Genomic DNA, 15,676 nt, shown 5'->3' on the forward strand with positions numbered 1-15,676 from the left:
GTTCCTGCGGCCGGTCTGGTGAAAACTGCGCCGCTGTCTCGCTCGAAATACAGATTTGTTGTGCTGTTTTGCTAAGTCAGGAAGGCTGCTGACCGCAGACCCCAGAGCTCCTGCTGCTGCTGCTGTTGTTGTTGTTGTTTTGGGATAAACGCGCTTCACAGACCGTTTTAAACGCAGCTGGGCGCACGGAGCCAGTCAGGCCTGTCTAATATTTGTGTATTTATTAAAGAAAGTCTATTATTTGTTGTCATTGAGTGTTAGCTAGAGGGCAGTATCCTTTTTCCTCCTGTTAACGAAATGCTAATGCTGCTAGCTTGTTGAACAAAAGCTCAACACGTCCGTCCGCGTCCGTCCTCGTAGCCTGTGGCGTTTATCAGGGTGATATTGCAGGGTGTAGCTAGATATGAGAGCTGAGAGCGGCTTTGAGAGGTTGGTGATGTTGTTTATTTAAACCACGGACTATCATTAAGTTAGCTGAGCTAGTTAGCTAGCTGCTAATGGTCGCTTGAGCAGATGGGACTGTGGCGGGGCAGTATGCTAGCTAGGGAGCTAATAGCCAGCTAAATATACAGTAACGTTCCCTAAGATACTAAAGGCCAGTATGTGTGATAGCTTGTTTAGTTAACCCAATTAGCTAAAAAAAAAAAAAGATAGGTTAACTAGCTAGATAGATAATTTATCAATTTCTAGAGTGTCATTAGTTACAAAAGTTAAATATTTTTAAACAAAATCCATCTATGGTCCTAATTTAGGTTAGATTTATCTAATAATATTCTAAAGATAGAGTCTTACTTAATTTACTACAAGTTAATTTGTTAACTAGCTTAGTTAAGTTAACTAGCTAAAGTTAACCAAGGTAGCTTGCAAATGGAATGATCTGGGCGTTGTTCCAGCGGTGTCATAAGTTCAGTAACTAACTTTAGCTAGCTTATCTAGTTAAGTTAACTAGCTGTAAATATCTGTGGTGGATACATGGTGTTATTTCAGGTTGTGATTAAAAGTGGATTTAAGAGCAGCTTTAAACTTTTAAACTGGTGCAATAGTTTAGTAGTTAACTAATTTAGTTGGGTTAGTGCGTGTAAGGTTTGGAGTCAGTGTCATAGCCTTAAGTGGTGGGTGTGTGGTGTTTTTGTATTTATTTATTATTGTTTCTCTTATGCAGACTGGTTTTAAAGCAGATAACTAGTTAGGTTGAGTTCGTGATCAAGCAATAATTTCAATGGTTCTAATGAACGGTTATTATCATCAGGTGCGTTTCGAGGTCTGAGCAAGTTAGCTAACGTTAGCTAAGTTAAAGTTGCTTGTAATTCAGTGAGTTGTGGCTCCAGGATGAGCGGGCAGGGAGTGAACGGCGCCCTGGTCTGCCAGGAGAGCTACGCCTGCGGCGGCTCGGATGAGGCCGCCTTCGAGTGCGACGAGTGCGGCAGCCTGCAGTGCGCCCGCTGCGAGCTGGAGCTGCACCGGCAGGAGCGCATGAGGAACCACGACCGCGTCCGGATCTCCCAGGGCCACGTACCCTTCTGCGACTCCTGCAAAGGCGACGGCAGCTGTCCTGCCAACGGCTCTCGCCTCAGGGCCGTGGTCAGGTGTCAGGGCTGCAAGATCAACCTGTGCCTGGACTGCCAGAAGCGCACTCACAGCGGCGTGAGTAAAAGAAAGCACCCCCTCTCTGCCTACCCGCCCTGCAAACCCCCCGAGGCCAACATGAACTCTGATGCTGACGAGGACCTGCAGCGCGTGAACGCCCAGCTGGACAAGGTCTGCAGCTTCCTGCTGGTGGATGAGAAGGAGGATATGCAGGTATGGGAATGAGATGGATTCACATACAGCTGTGGAAAAAAAAAATAAGAGACCACTTCAGTTTCTGAATCAGTTTCTCTGGTTTTGCTGTTTATAGATATATGTTTAAATAAAATAAACATTGTTGTTTTATTCTATAAACTACGGACAACATTTCTCCCAAATTCAGAATAAAAATATTGTCATTTAGAGCATTTATTTGCAGAAAATGAGAAATGGCTGAAATAACAAAAAGAAATGCAGAGCTTTCTGACCTCAAATAATGCAAACAAAAGAAAAACAAGTTCATATGCATTTAGGAACAACAGCAATCAAACAGCAAGCTTTATTTTAGGGTGAGTTTAGAACCAACAATGGGTAGAATAACCCACAGTTTTAGTCACAACTTTCATTAAAAAAAACTCTAATTGTAATCATGTAAGATGTAAGTTGGTCACAAGCCAAAGGTGAACTGCCTGAATTTGTACCAGGAGTGGAGTAAGGTCAGCCAAAAGCAGTGTGAAAGACTTGTGGAGAGCATACCAAGATGCATTAAGCTGTAATCAAAAATCAGGGTAATTCCACTAAATATTGATTTCTGAACTCTTAAAACTTTATGAATATCTACTTGTTTTCTTTGCATTATTTAAGGATTTAAAGCACTTTACCTTTTTAATTATTTTTGACCATTTCTCATTTTTTCAAGTGCTCTAAATGGCAATATTTGCATTTGTAACTTGGGAGAAATGTTGTCAGTGATTTATAGAATAAAATAAAACTACATTGTTCATTTTACTCAAATATATACCTATAAATAGTAAAATCAGAGAAACTGATCATTTCGAAGTGGTCTCTTATTTTTTTTTCAGGGCTGTACTTTTTGGTACATTTCACCAAGCCAACAGGCTCATGTGGCGCCCTCATTGATGAAATATGGGCTAGGTGGGTTTGAGGTGGGCATGACCTCTGAGTGGGCTATTGAAAACCAGGTTGTGGGTTTGATACCCTGGATTGGCAAGCTGCCACTGTTGGCTAATTGAGCTCACTGTATTACTGGTTACTTGGTGTTTGTATTCACTGGTGTGTGTGTATGCGTGTGTGTGTTCACTGCACAAATGGGTTAAAGGCGAAGGCCAAATTCCACCTGTGCTTCCAGCACAAGTATGAACACTATGGTTGTCTTGTCTTGTGTTGTCTTGACCCAGTTGGATTTCTCAGTTGTGCCTCATCATTACAGCACACCTTACTTTCATCTATGTTCACAGTGCAACCCAGATGGGGCTTGTGTTTTACTCCTGCTGTTCTCATCACTGACCCTGATAAGGTCCTTCACTGACATGTATATGTGGGGCCAACCCATAGTAAAAAAAGAAAAAAAAATTGAGATAGGCATGTTATGTTGGTGTGCACTGAAATCAAAGCATAGGTTCTCAGGATTGACTTCAGGGTGGCCCTTTTTACTGTAAATTGTCTTGCTCGTTGAGTATTTTGGAATTAAAGGAATAAAAAAAAGAGAACAATCATAGTCAATCATGGATGATCTAAAGGTGATACCAATGAATATTTTAAATCATGCCAGTGAAGAACCATGGTAAACCAGTGGTAGCAGGCATTGATCAAAAACTATAGATGACATTGATTTCCATTAGTTTTAGCTTCATTAGTTTTGCTTGGTTTTAGCTTTAGTGTAGTGCAGGGCTACTTCAGAACCACGATTGGTAAACAGTGCCGAAAATATGCAATATAGAGGTAAAAAAAAAAGAAGTGTCAACACTGAATTTATTTTTGTTTATTAGAAATAAATCCACTCCACAAAACTATAAAGCAGACAGTTTTTGAATATTTTTACATGGATTTTACTTTTTAGGAATATCATGAAGTAATTTTAGTTTCTCAGTATATTTTAAAACTCAACACCTTACCATATTAAAAGCGATGACCGTAAACTATGTTGCACTTCTACTGTGATCAGGTAAAGAGTGGAGATAACTTTGTGAAGAGACTGGGCTGTGTACCGGATGAACTGCTGAAGGTGGTGTCCATTTTTGGTAATACTGGGGAAGGCAAATCACACACCCTAAACCACACGTTCTTCAAAGGCCGTGAAGTGTTCAAGACATCCCCCACGCAGGAGTCGTGCACTGTTGGAGTGTGGGCAGCACTTGACCCACTTCATAAGGTGGTGGTCGTCGACACAGAGGGACTCCTGGGAGCAGGATCAAACCAGGGCCAGCGGACCCGTCTCCTGTTGAAGGTGCTGGCCGTGTCAGACCTGGTCATTTACCGCACACACGCCGACCGTCTTCACGATGATCTGTTTAAGTTTCTGGGCGATGCTTCAGATGCTTATTTAAAGCATTTTACAAAGGAGCTGAAAGCCACCACTGCCCGCTGTGGTCTGGATGTGCCGCTTTCCACTTTGGGCCCTGCTGTTATCATTTTTCACGAGACCGTCCATACCAAGTTGCTAGGCTCAGGTCAGTGTTCTGGACCTTTTAAATATCTCGATTTGAAATCATTTAAGTACTGTCCAGCACTAATCCATGCTTTTTAATGGTCTGCAGATAAGCCTTCTGAGTCTGCCGAGCGCCTTCTCCAGGAGCGTTTCAGAAAGCTTGGGCTCTTCCCAGAGGCTTTCAGCTCTATTCAGTATCGAGGCACACGCACCTATAACCCTCCCACTGATTTCAATGGCCTGCTGCGTAGCGTGGAGTCGCAGCTGGACAACACCACCACACGCTCTCCACGTTCTGCAAGTGTCATCTACAAGGCTCTGCAGGTAAAAATGCTGTCTCATTTACACATGGTACGAATCACAGGCGTCTTTCTTAGGATAACATATAAAAGGATATGATATATACATAACAATAACAGATATATACAATATTACAGGACCAATATTCAACACTTATATTGTATTTAATTTGTGTTGTTTTATGCACTGAAATCTGCTAATTTTAGCACAAACAACCTCTCTTCATCTCCTCAAATCAAAGAAGCTATTTTTATCAGTGTACCTTTGAGCTCTGTTTGGCTATTCTGGTTGTTTGCTTAGTATTGAGCAAAAACATGAAATGCTGAAATGTTCAGTAAAATAATTTCTTGTTCCTGACTATGAACGTGCACACTAAACCACTGTATTATAAATTGGTGGTTATATATAAATGAGTTCATGGCTGGGGAAGCAGTAACAATACCTTGTAAGGACATTGCAAAACATTTCAGTTTGTGGTTCCTTCACTAATAATCTTAAGAAATAAGGCAATAACTTCTGGAAGAATATAAAATACCTCAGAGACAACTGATTATGACTAGCAAATCAAAATTCCAATGTGACCATGATTGTAAGGAGGTACACTGTTCCAGTGTGCAGCATTGCTTGCATAAACGTGATTTTTAAATATTAAGTATTTGGCCATAATCTGAAAAGATAAATTCGGTGAATGAGAAAATGCATTTCATCAGAAAAACACCATGCCAATTGTAAAGCATAGGGATTGATCTGTCATTCCATTGGCAATATTTCAGAGGTGTGGAGGGAAGAATAAATTCCACAGAATACCACAATCCTAAATTCATACCTTAAATTATCTTATAAAATTTGAAGCTAAAAAATCAGCAACAAGAATTAAAAGATTATGATTATTTTTAGCATTTGCAAATTGTGAAATCTGTTAAAGGTGGTCTTGCTTAATACAAACTCTGTGATGTGTGATTTGATTATTTATTTTTTATGTTATGAAAGACATACAATTGTACATTGACAGTATATAGTCAAGTAGGCAGTATGTTCATAAAATGTACTGCACAATATATAATTTTTGCATTGCATCGCTACATGGGCATGCACAGTATTTGCATCGCAAGAAGTGCAATGTCATGTTTTCATTTTATAATTTTTTTTATTGCATTTATTTTCTAAAAAGAATAGAAACAAATTAAACAGTGTACTCAAACATATACCAAGGAATATTAAAATCAGAGAAACTGATCATTTTAAAGTGGTCTTTTTATTTTTTTCAGAGCTGTGTATTTTAGAACAACAAAATATTGCAACATTAGTATATTTTCAACATTGTACAGCAAATTTTGAACTTCTATTTAAACAAAAATTGTGATGTGGGGCATATTGATTATAAGATTATTAAAATGTGATTTTAGGCTTTAAGTGAGCGGTTCAGTGGTGAGATTCCTGACGAGCATCTGACCAGCAACTCCTTCTTTCCTGATGAGTACTTCACCTGTTCCAGCATCTGTCTCAGCTGCGGGTGAGTTTTTGTATCAGTTCACTGCAGCAGATAGCAGTACAGCAGTAGAGCCGGGGAGTTTAGTATGTGTGAACTAAAGTATTTTGTAAATCTGGCTTTCAGCTCCGGCTGCAGGAACAGCATGAACCATCTGCGGGAAGGAGTGAGCCATGAGGCCAAGCATCGCTGCCGCTATTCACCTCACTATGACAACCGTATTTATACATGCAAGGTCTGTAACACATTTCAACTCCTTAAATAAACTCTGTGGTTAAAAGTTCACATGATCATATAATGACATTGTATGTGCCTATTTGTTATTATAGGCATGTTATGAGAGTGGTAAGGAGGTGATTGTGGTTCCCAAGACTACAGCGTCCTCTGACTCACCATGGTTTGGACTGGCCATTTATGCCTGGTCTGGGTAAGCTGCTGTTGGCTATTGATTACACTACACTGCATTCAGCTCAATGTATTAGGCAAAGTCTGAAAGATGAAACTGGAATTATTTTGCAGGTATGTGATTGAGTGTCCCAACTGTTCAGTGATCTATAGGAGTAGGCAGTACTGGTATGGGAACCAGGACCCTGTGGACACAGTGGTCCGTACAGAGATCCAGCATGTTTGGCCTGGGGTAAGCGAAAAAAATCTATATCTTTTTGAGTGCATAAAATATAAATATTTTAATGTGTGCGTATATATTGTTAGGTAAAAATTGGCAACTTATTATTTAAATTCAACTATACAGTGGCTTGCAAAAGTATGAATTCCCCTTAAACTGTTTTCACATTTTGTCACCTTACAACCACAAACTTGTGTTGTTTGATTTTAAGTGATTGAACAACACAAAGTAGCACATAATTGTGAAGTGGAACGAAAATTATGTTTGTTTGTTTTTTGTTTTTTTACATGTTTATCAAACAACAATCTGAAAAGTGTGACATGCATAAAGCAGTTTTGTTAGCTCATGTGAATGATGATAATTACCAGATTCTTTCATTTACTTCTGACATTTTGGGTTTGTCTTTTCAGACATCAATTTTATTTTGACTTAATGCAGTTTTATCCAATAATTATTTTTTGATTCTGTGCAACTCAGCTTTTAGATCACAACAGTAAATACACAAATACAGATGCTGCTATAAGTGCTTACTGGACAGATGCATATAAATGTTTGTTGATAAAGCTGAAGTGGAATACTGCAAGAGAAATTAAAGTAATATTACAATGCATATTAAAGGAATTTACAATGAATCTTATGGTGAATCATCCTTATACTGTTGTTTTTACGGTTTATTTTTTGGTATTTTTTGAAGAACTTTTAGCTGTCTGCCATGCTGGATTAAATGTTTAATATTGTTTTCAACCTTTTAATTGTGGGATTGAAAACCTGCACTATGTAGACACATAAACAAGCTTTTATTTTAATAATAGCACTCTAAACTGAGGATTTAGTATCAAGGAGGGAGGGAATTTCAGCAGCAGACTTGTTGCAATTGGAACATCCTATTACAGATCCACGCTTTTTAGATTCACCCGTTTTTTTTTTTTACTAATATTACTAAAGATATGGTGCTCAGTTTTGTACACCTGTAATTATGGGGTTAAGAAGTGTGTCCAAATATTTTCATCTATATAGTATAGGTACCTTTGGGATTTCATTGACCTCTGATCAGTTTGTAAATGCAACGCTGCTTTGAGAATCTACAACAAGGAAACTGTAATTTTAATGCAAAACTTAATTAAAGTGATTTGAGTGCTCAAATCACAAATAGCCCTCCATTGTGGAGTATACTGAAAAACCTAGTTAATAAGGAACTGAGTGAGTTTCAAACTCATAGTGTCCACAATAACAACAATATTATGCATGTGGAATATTGCAGAGTAAGCCTGTAATTGGATATTGGCACATTGTCACAGTGTGGACTTGAAATGACCTGTTATTGGTTATTGGTCATCCAAAACCTGTGTTCTTGTATGCATACTTTGTGTAGACACAGTTTTTTCCCCTGTGCTAGTGGTGGGAAATACCTACCAGCTATCTAGGTCACTCTTATCACACAAGATAGCCACTAACATGGGAGAGTGAGGATAACACTCAACAACAACTAGCTTCCCACTGAGAGATCTCTTTCTGTTCTGTCTTGCTGTTCTTTTTCTAATTAATTGATGTATCATTATTTTTTACCTTCCCTATTTTTTTCCCTAAAGTCTGATGGATTCTTGAAGGACAACAACAACGCTGCCCAAAGGCTGCTGGACGGAGTGAACTACATATCCCAGTCGGTGTCTGAGCTGAGCGTCAAACCTGCCAAAGCCGTCACTTCCTGGCTCACAGACCAGATCGCCCCTGCTTACTGGAAACCCAACTCTCTCATACTCGTAAATGTCATAGCTTTTCTTTTCTTTCCATTTAAAAAAAAAAAAACAAATTATAGAGGATAAAGCCACAAGTGATGGTTTGGACAAAGCTGTTTTCTCTCTCTTGGTGGATGGTTAGTTAGCAGTAGAGACATGTCTAAGTGTAGGCTATGTGCAACAAATGATGAAAAGTTGTAGGTGTAGTTGTTGTTGTAGGTGTAGAGTAGGGTTACATTGCACAGAGCATCCAGCTAGTACATATGGTATATTATCATTATGTCATGATATGTATTAATCATTTCTCCTTTTTGTTTTCAATGTTTCAGAACTGCAGCAAATGTGGTGAGAGCTTCAAGGATAATGACACAAAGCACCATTGCCGGGCCTGTGGAGAGGGCTTCTGCGATTCCTGCTCCTCCAAGAGCAGGCCTGTGCCTGAAAGAGGGTGGGGGCTGGCACCTGTAAGGGTCTGTGATGCCTGTTTTCAAAATAGGGGCATTCCAGAGGGTGAGTTTGCAAACATGAAAGATTTCTGGATCTAGATTTGGTTAAGTTCATAATTCTATATTTAGTAAATGCAACAGCAAACTACATATCAATGGGCCTTTTCATCAACTGTTCTTTACAGATATTTCTTTATAAAATCCATGTACACAGTTTTTACAAAGATTCTACCATGTCTAATTTGTTTTCCTGTTTGGGGTTTGTTTAATTGCTGAGGACGGTGTGATCAGTCATTATAAGAGCAAAGCAGTGAACAATTCTGAGATTTAAAACACATCATAAATCTGAACTTATACAACTCTGCAAAAAATGAAAAGACCACTTTAGTTTTTGAATCAGTTTCTCTGATTTTGCTAGTATGTTTGAGTAAAATAAACACTGGTGTTTTATTCTATAAACTATGGACAACATTTCTCCTGAATTCCAAATAAAAATATTGTCATTTACAGCATTAATTTGCAGAAAATGAGATAACAAAAATAACAATGAAATAACAAAAAAAGATTCAGACCTCAAGTAATGCAAAGAAAACAAGTTCATATTCATAAAGTTTTAAGAGTTCAGAAATCAATATTTGGTGGAATAACCCTTGTTTTTAATCACAGTTTTATGCATCATGCAATCTTCTCCACCAGTCTTACACACTGCCTTTGGATAACTTTATGCCACTTTTGGTGCAAAAATTCAAGCAGTTCAGCTTGGTTTGATGGCTTGTGATCATCCACCTTCCTCTTGATTATATTCCAGAGGTTTTCAACTTGGTAAAATAAAAAAAAACTAGAGGGAATAAAAACAGTATTGAGCTGTGGAGCAGTGAAAATGTGCTCTCTTGGGACTAAATACAATCAAATCCATACAGCAATGTCGCAAAACCTGGTAAAACATTTTCATGGACAATAGAGAAAATAACTTCAACAAAAGCACTATAAAGTTTTTTAATTACAGGTGTCCCAGTACTGTTAGGCTTGTGTCCTGCTTTGATGTTTTTGCAGCACAATTACTGGCTGTTGAAAGATAGAATTTGTTTTTGCATTACTTTTCTCTTTTTATCTTTTTCAGAGCTGTTTAATTCTGCATTGGCAGACGACGAGAGTGGGACTCTGATAGCCAGAAAAGTCGGAGAGGCTGTACAGAACACTTTAGGAGCCGTGGTCACTGCCATAGACATCCCTCTGGGTTTGTATTACACTCTTGCAACCCGAAATAGCCCACTGGAAATGCTGGACAAACAGTTGACAAGTGATCACAATCTTAAAGTCAGAGTCAACCTGAAATCAGAATAAACATACTGATCACACTGATTCCAGTAATTCATCTAAAATCTAAAATGCAAAATTATTAATCTATTATTTTGGTAAATTACTATTTAAATTGATGTTTGTCACAAGTATGTCAAATTTATTTTGAATTGCAATAATCTTAATGATAAGTTTGAAGATGGCAAAGCGTAATCTGCAACTTTTACTCCCTGCCTGACCAGGTCTGGTTAAAGATGCCGCTCGCCCAGCCTACTGGGTACCTGACCAGGACATCCGCTGCTGTTACCAGTGCCAGCGTGAGTTCAGCGCCCGCCTCTCTATCCATCATTGCCGAGCTTGTGGACAGGGTGTGTGTGATGACTGCTCCCCTGACCGTCGCTCTGTACCCTCGAGGGGCTGGGACCATCCCGTGCGGGTGTGTACTGCATGTAATCAGAAACCTGGAGACCTTTAGCAGGATGGGAATATCACAATATTCACACAGACACCCTCCCCGCACACAAGTTGCATTGGTTCAGCCCATGCTGGGACGTGAAGCGCCGTGCTATAAGCGAGAGAGGAGCAGCTCTGCCTTTTCGCTCCAACACTTGGTTCTTTCACAAGCTTGTCAGCACTGCTCTAGCTTTCAGTGGACTTCGGCTCCACTGAAGTCCAGCTCAGAACGACAGAAAAAGCAAAGACTCAAATATCATGTTTAATTTGCAGCTAAAATCAGTGGGGAAACGTGACAATATTTTGACAATCCATTGCTTATCATGCTATTTAAACCATGTTCACACTGCAGCCATCATGTCTGACAGTAGTATGTTCCATATTGCTAGCATATGGTGAATATGACCTGAAGTTCAGCAAATCTGCATCCCTTCTCATTTACAGTCTGCATGAATCCAGGGAATGCCTGTACTGTAAGCAAATGCAGGTGAAAGGCCACCGCAAAATAATTGCAGAGCTGGCTAGTTTACCGTTCCTGAGCTACATATATTTCAGTTCTTATTTTTGTTGCTTTTGGTTTCCTACCCCAGGGAGTAATTGTTTTTATTCAGCTTACCCTTTACGTAGTACTCTAGGGCCATTTCATGGAACCCAATGTTTTACCTCCTACTGGACTCATCTCCTTGGTTGTGGGATGATCTCAGTAAGTTGAACATTTCTTATTTTATAACGGGATTATAGTGGGATTTTTAAAACGCAACTTTTGGAGTCACTGTCACTACGGCCACCAAGTGATTGACCTGCATACTGCTTTTAACACTAAGCCATATAGAAGCCGCACAAAATTCATTATGTGGTATTGCATAGGTGGGTTATACATTATGCCAATCCACTAGACTATACCTTCATAAAGTCCTTTATTGCAATGTTAATATTCACATTTCATCATCAGTACAGTAGATGTTGTCATCTAGCCCCTGTTGTGGGTTCAGTAGATTCATATAATGGGTTCTTGGCCAAAAAAAAAGCTTGTCTAATTGAGTTTGTTTTATTTGAAGTGTAATTTTAGGATGACTGAACGTGACTGAAACAGATTTAAGTAACATGAATATCAGTAACTGTCATGTTTTATGCACCTATGCTGAAATTAAACTTGAGTACCTCTCTAAAGTGTAGCTGTGAATCTTTGAATTTGCATTTCTGGGACACTGTTTTCACCAGGGGCCTCATATCTAAAACTCTGTGTAGCTTGTCAAGTGAAAGAGAATGAAAATGTCATATGCGGTAAAAAAAAAACCAGATTAAAAAAATAACACAGTTTCCTGTTATTAAATCACAACCTGTTATAAATGTGCACAGCTGACCCAGCCTCCCGCTTCACTGAACCACCGTGAACTAAAGGGACCATTTACAAACACCCACTGCTGCTCAGATTATATTAAACACCTCATAGACTCATACTGAAGGAGGTATAATGAAGGAAAGCAGTACAGCTGTTTAATAACTATATAAATATACAATATGTTATTAAATGTAACGTTATATACACGATCTTCCATCACTTATTTTCTCCAGTTTTATTTCCAACATGAATTTATTGTTCTAGTGTAATTTATTTATTTCCTAAGTAGGAAATATCTTAAATAGAGAATTAGCCTCCTACTTTAAGGAAAACCTGGCATTAGCCTGGCCCAAGCTATTTTTATACTGTAAAATGTTTATTTAAATTATTTTAATTAATTATATAATTAATAGTATAGGCTAATATATAATAAATTATTTTTTAATTAATTTTAAATTTATTTAATTTGCGTGCAAATACACATCATCTACAGAGTTTTCGTCTTCTACTTTAAGAAAAACCCGGAATTAGCCTGTCCCGAGCTGATTTTATACTGTAAAATGAACTGGCAACATGGCAGACCAAAACAGGATGAAGCTCACATGAATTGATTTATTTATATAATATTGTAATTGTATAATAACTATAATGCCAGTTAGGAACTGGTAGGAACAGCATGAGAACAATTTGATTTGTCCCGTCCAAAAAAATTCAGAAAAGGTAAAATTGGCTCTGGCTTGTGCTGAGATTCTGTTAATTAAGAAATGTCCTGCAGTCAGCAGCTTCACTGACCCCAGCTGTGTCTCTGTTTGTGTTGAATAAAAAAAAATGCTAATTTTCAAATATATTCTAAAAGCATTTTGACAGATACTCCGTCTACTATAACTGTACTATTTCTGCAAACCCAACCATGAGGTACTTTTGGTAGTAGACGTCCATGGTTAGTATAGAATACCTGTATATGTCCCTTAAGAAAATGAATTGCCCACCTCTGCATTAAACAATAGAGAAGATGGAAAAGAAGCTGTGTTGTGCTGACATTCAGTAAGCATGCACATGATCCTCCTGTATCTGAAATTGCAGGCCTCTCTCCCTCCACCTCCATGAGCTTGATGGAGTATCACACCCATGCTCCATCTTCATAGACTTCACAGCATACGGCCTCTCTCCCTCCACCTCCATGAGCTTGATGGAGTATCACACCCATGCTCCATCTTCATAGACTTCACAGCATACGGCCTCTCTACCTCCACCTCCATGGGCTTCATGGAGTATCACACCCATGCTCCATCTTCATAGACTTCACAGCATACGGCCTCTCTCCCTCCACCTCCATGAGCTTGATGGAGTATCACACCCATGCTCCATCTTCATAGACTTCACAGCATACGGCCTCTCTACCTCCACCTCCATGAGCTTCATGGAGTATCACACCCATGCTCCATCTTCATAGACATCACAGCATAAGGCCTCTCTACCTCCACCTCCATGAGCTTGATGGAGTATCACACCCATGCTCCATCTTCATAGACTTCACAGCATACGGCCTCTCTCCCTCCACCTCCATGAGCTTGATGGAGTATCACACCCATGCTCCATCTTCATAGACTTCACAGCATACGGCCTCTCTACCTCCACCTCCATGAGCTTGATGGAGTATCACACCCATGTTCCATCTTCATAGACTTCACAGCATACGGCCTCTCTACCTCCACCTCCATGAGCTTCATGGAGTATCACACCCATGCTCCATCTTCATAGACTTCACAGCATACGGCCTCTCTACCTCCACCTCCATGAGCTTCATGGAGTATCACACCCATGCTCCATCTTCATAGACTTCACAGCATACGGCCTCTCTCCCTCCACCTCCATGGGCTTGATGATCACACCCATGCTCCATCTTCATAGACTTCACAGCATACGGCCTCTCTACCTCCACCTCCATGGGCTTCATGGAGTATCACACCCATGCTCCATCTTCATAGACTTCACAGCATACGGCCTCTCTCCCTCCACCTCCATGAGCTTGATGGAGTATCACACCCATGCTCCATCTTCATAGACTTCACAGCATACGGCCTCTCTACCTCCACCTCCATGAGCTTCATGGAGTATCACACCCATGCTCCATCTTCATAGACATCACAGCATAAGGCCTCTCTACCTCCACCTCCATGAGCTTGATGGAGTATCACACCCATGCTCCATCTTCATAGACTTCACAGCATACGGCCTCTCTCCCTCCACCTCCATGAGCTTGATGGAGTATCACACCCATGCTCCATCTTCATAGACTTCACAGCATACGGCCTCTCTACCTCCACCTCCATGAGCTTGATGGAGTATCACACCCATGTTCCATCTTCATAGACTTCACAGCATACGGCCTCTCTACCTCCACCTCCATGAGGTTCATGGAGTATCACACCCATGCTCCATCTTCATAGACTTCACAGCATACGGCCTCTCTACCTCCACCTCCATGAGCTTCATGGAGTATCACACCCATGCTCCATCTTCATAGACTTCACAGCATACGGCCTCTCTCCCTCCACCTCCATGGGCTTGATGATCACACCCATGCTCCATCTTCATAGACTTCACAGCATACGGCCTCTCTACCTCCACCTCCATGGGCTTGATGATCACACCCATGCTCCATCTTCATAGGATTCACATCAGACTGCACTGCTATTCCCTCTCCCGTTTGTATGATCGAGAGTGGTGGTCCTTCTGATATTTCCTCCTGGGCTTCCTGATCAAGCGGGTGGGCGGTTCCTGCACCTCCATGTGTTCTTCTGTGGTGTTGTCAGTGGAGTACTCCCACTGTTCCTGCACCTCCATGGGCTCCTGTTTATTTCCAGGCCAGAGAACGACCTTATTACTCCACATACTGATCAGTGATATACTGACACTCACTCGTCTGTCTGAATCAGGAGATCAACCGCTCTGCTGCTCTGCTCTCAGTGGATTGACGAACAACGAGCGAAACAAGCGATTAAGTTCGTTTTGTAGAGTGACGTCACACACTACTGCGACTGTGACTTCACCTTACAGGAACGCATTGGAACGCTGTCTGCAAATCTCTCGCTCTCTCTCTCTCTCCCTATTTAAATATAAGGGGTGTTTATCTAAAAAATAAACATGTTTCAAAATCTTCATTAAAATCAGAACTAACTACATTTTTTATATAATTCACGGTCCTGATAGTGATTAGAGAACATTCTGAAACTTTATGATCGTTCACATAATAGTGACTGTCCTTTACGCCTGTTTACGATTATTTCCAGTCGTTGTTTCACTTTAATTTACATTTAATCCAGCTATTGTATATTTTACCATAAACAACACCACACTTTTCCTCTCACACAGACATATGCAATACATCCTCGTTTTATTTTTTCCTTCCTTAGTTTCTTAGTTTCAGTTACTGTCCTCCGCGCTGCAGCACAACACTCACAGTGAAGACCCACACTCTCTCACACTCAGAGCACACACACACACCGCTCCACCAACACACTGTAAATGAATTTACAGAGCAGAAGTATAAATATAAATGTGTCTTCAGTGTGACACGAACAGAAATCCCTTAATTTAACTCACACAGCCTCAGTCATTCACTCACCTCATTCACCACATAGCCTGTCACTCACCTCCTCCACAGTGTCTGCCTCTTTATAAAAAGCTAAATATCTATGGAACCATTGAACAATTAGTCTATAATAGGTTTAAAAAGAAAGAAAACTTAA

At 40.0% G+C, this 15,676-nt stretch overlaps 1 protein-coding gene and 1 long non-coding RNA gene across 12 annotated transcripts; one reads left to right on the forward strand and one right to left on the reverse strand.

The window, feature by feature from the left end:
• The first annotated feature begins 1,329 nt into the window (after positions 1–1,329).
• zfyve1 (zinc finger, FYVE domain containing 1) lies at positions 1,330–11,752 on the forward strand. Its single transcript, XM_007231513.4, has 11 exons — positions 1,330–1,800; positions 3,752–4,256; positions 4,344–4,558; positions 5,941–6,047; positions 6,150–6,258; positions 6,353–6,450; positions 6,543–6,660; positions 8,238–8,408; positions 8,714–8,894; positions 9,951–10,067; positions 10,372–11,752. Exons 1-11 carry the CDS (start codon positions 1,330–1,332, stop codon positions 10,602–10,604), a joined length of 2,325 nt encoding a protein of 774 aa, XP_007231575.3. The 3' UTR covers positions 10,605–11,752.
• Positions 11,753–13,011: 1,259 nt separating this feature from the next.
• LOC125804616 (uncharacterized) lies at positions 13,012–14,329 on the reverse strand. Of its 11 annotated transcripts, none has more exons than XR_007440748.1 (5): positions 14,092–14,329; positions 13,861–13,937; positions 13,711–13,787; positions 13,403–13,479; positions 13,012–13,325 (listed from the first exon to the last, which is right to left on the reverse strand). It is a non-coding gene; the product is annotated as an uncharacterized LOC125804616 (long non-coding RNA). The 11 variants fall into 11 exon arrangements; XR_007440750.1 differs by having other exon boundaries at positions 13,409–13,479; positions 13,861–14,014; XR_007440743.1 differs by having other exon boundaries at positions 13,861–14,014.
• Positions 14,330–15,676: the final 1,347 nt, after the last annotated feature.

Source organism: Astyanax mexicanus, chromosome 1, assembly GCF_023375975.1.
Source record: "Astyanax mexicanus isolate ESR-SI-001 chromosome 1, AstMex3_surface, whole genome shotgun sequence".
Taxonomy (NCBI): Eukaryota; Metazoa; Chordata; class Actinopteri; order Characiformes; family Acestrorhamphidae; genus Astyanax; species Astyanax mexicanus.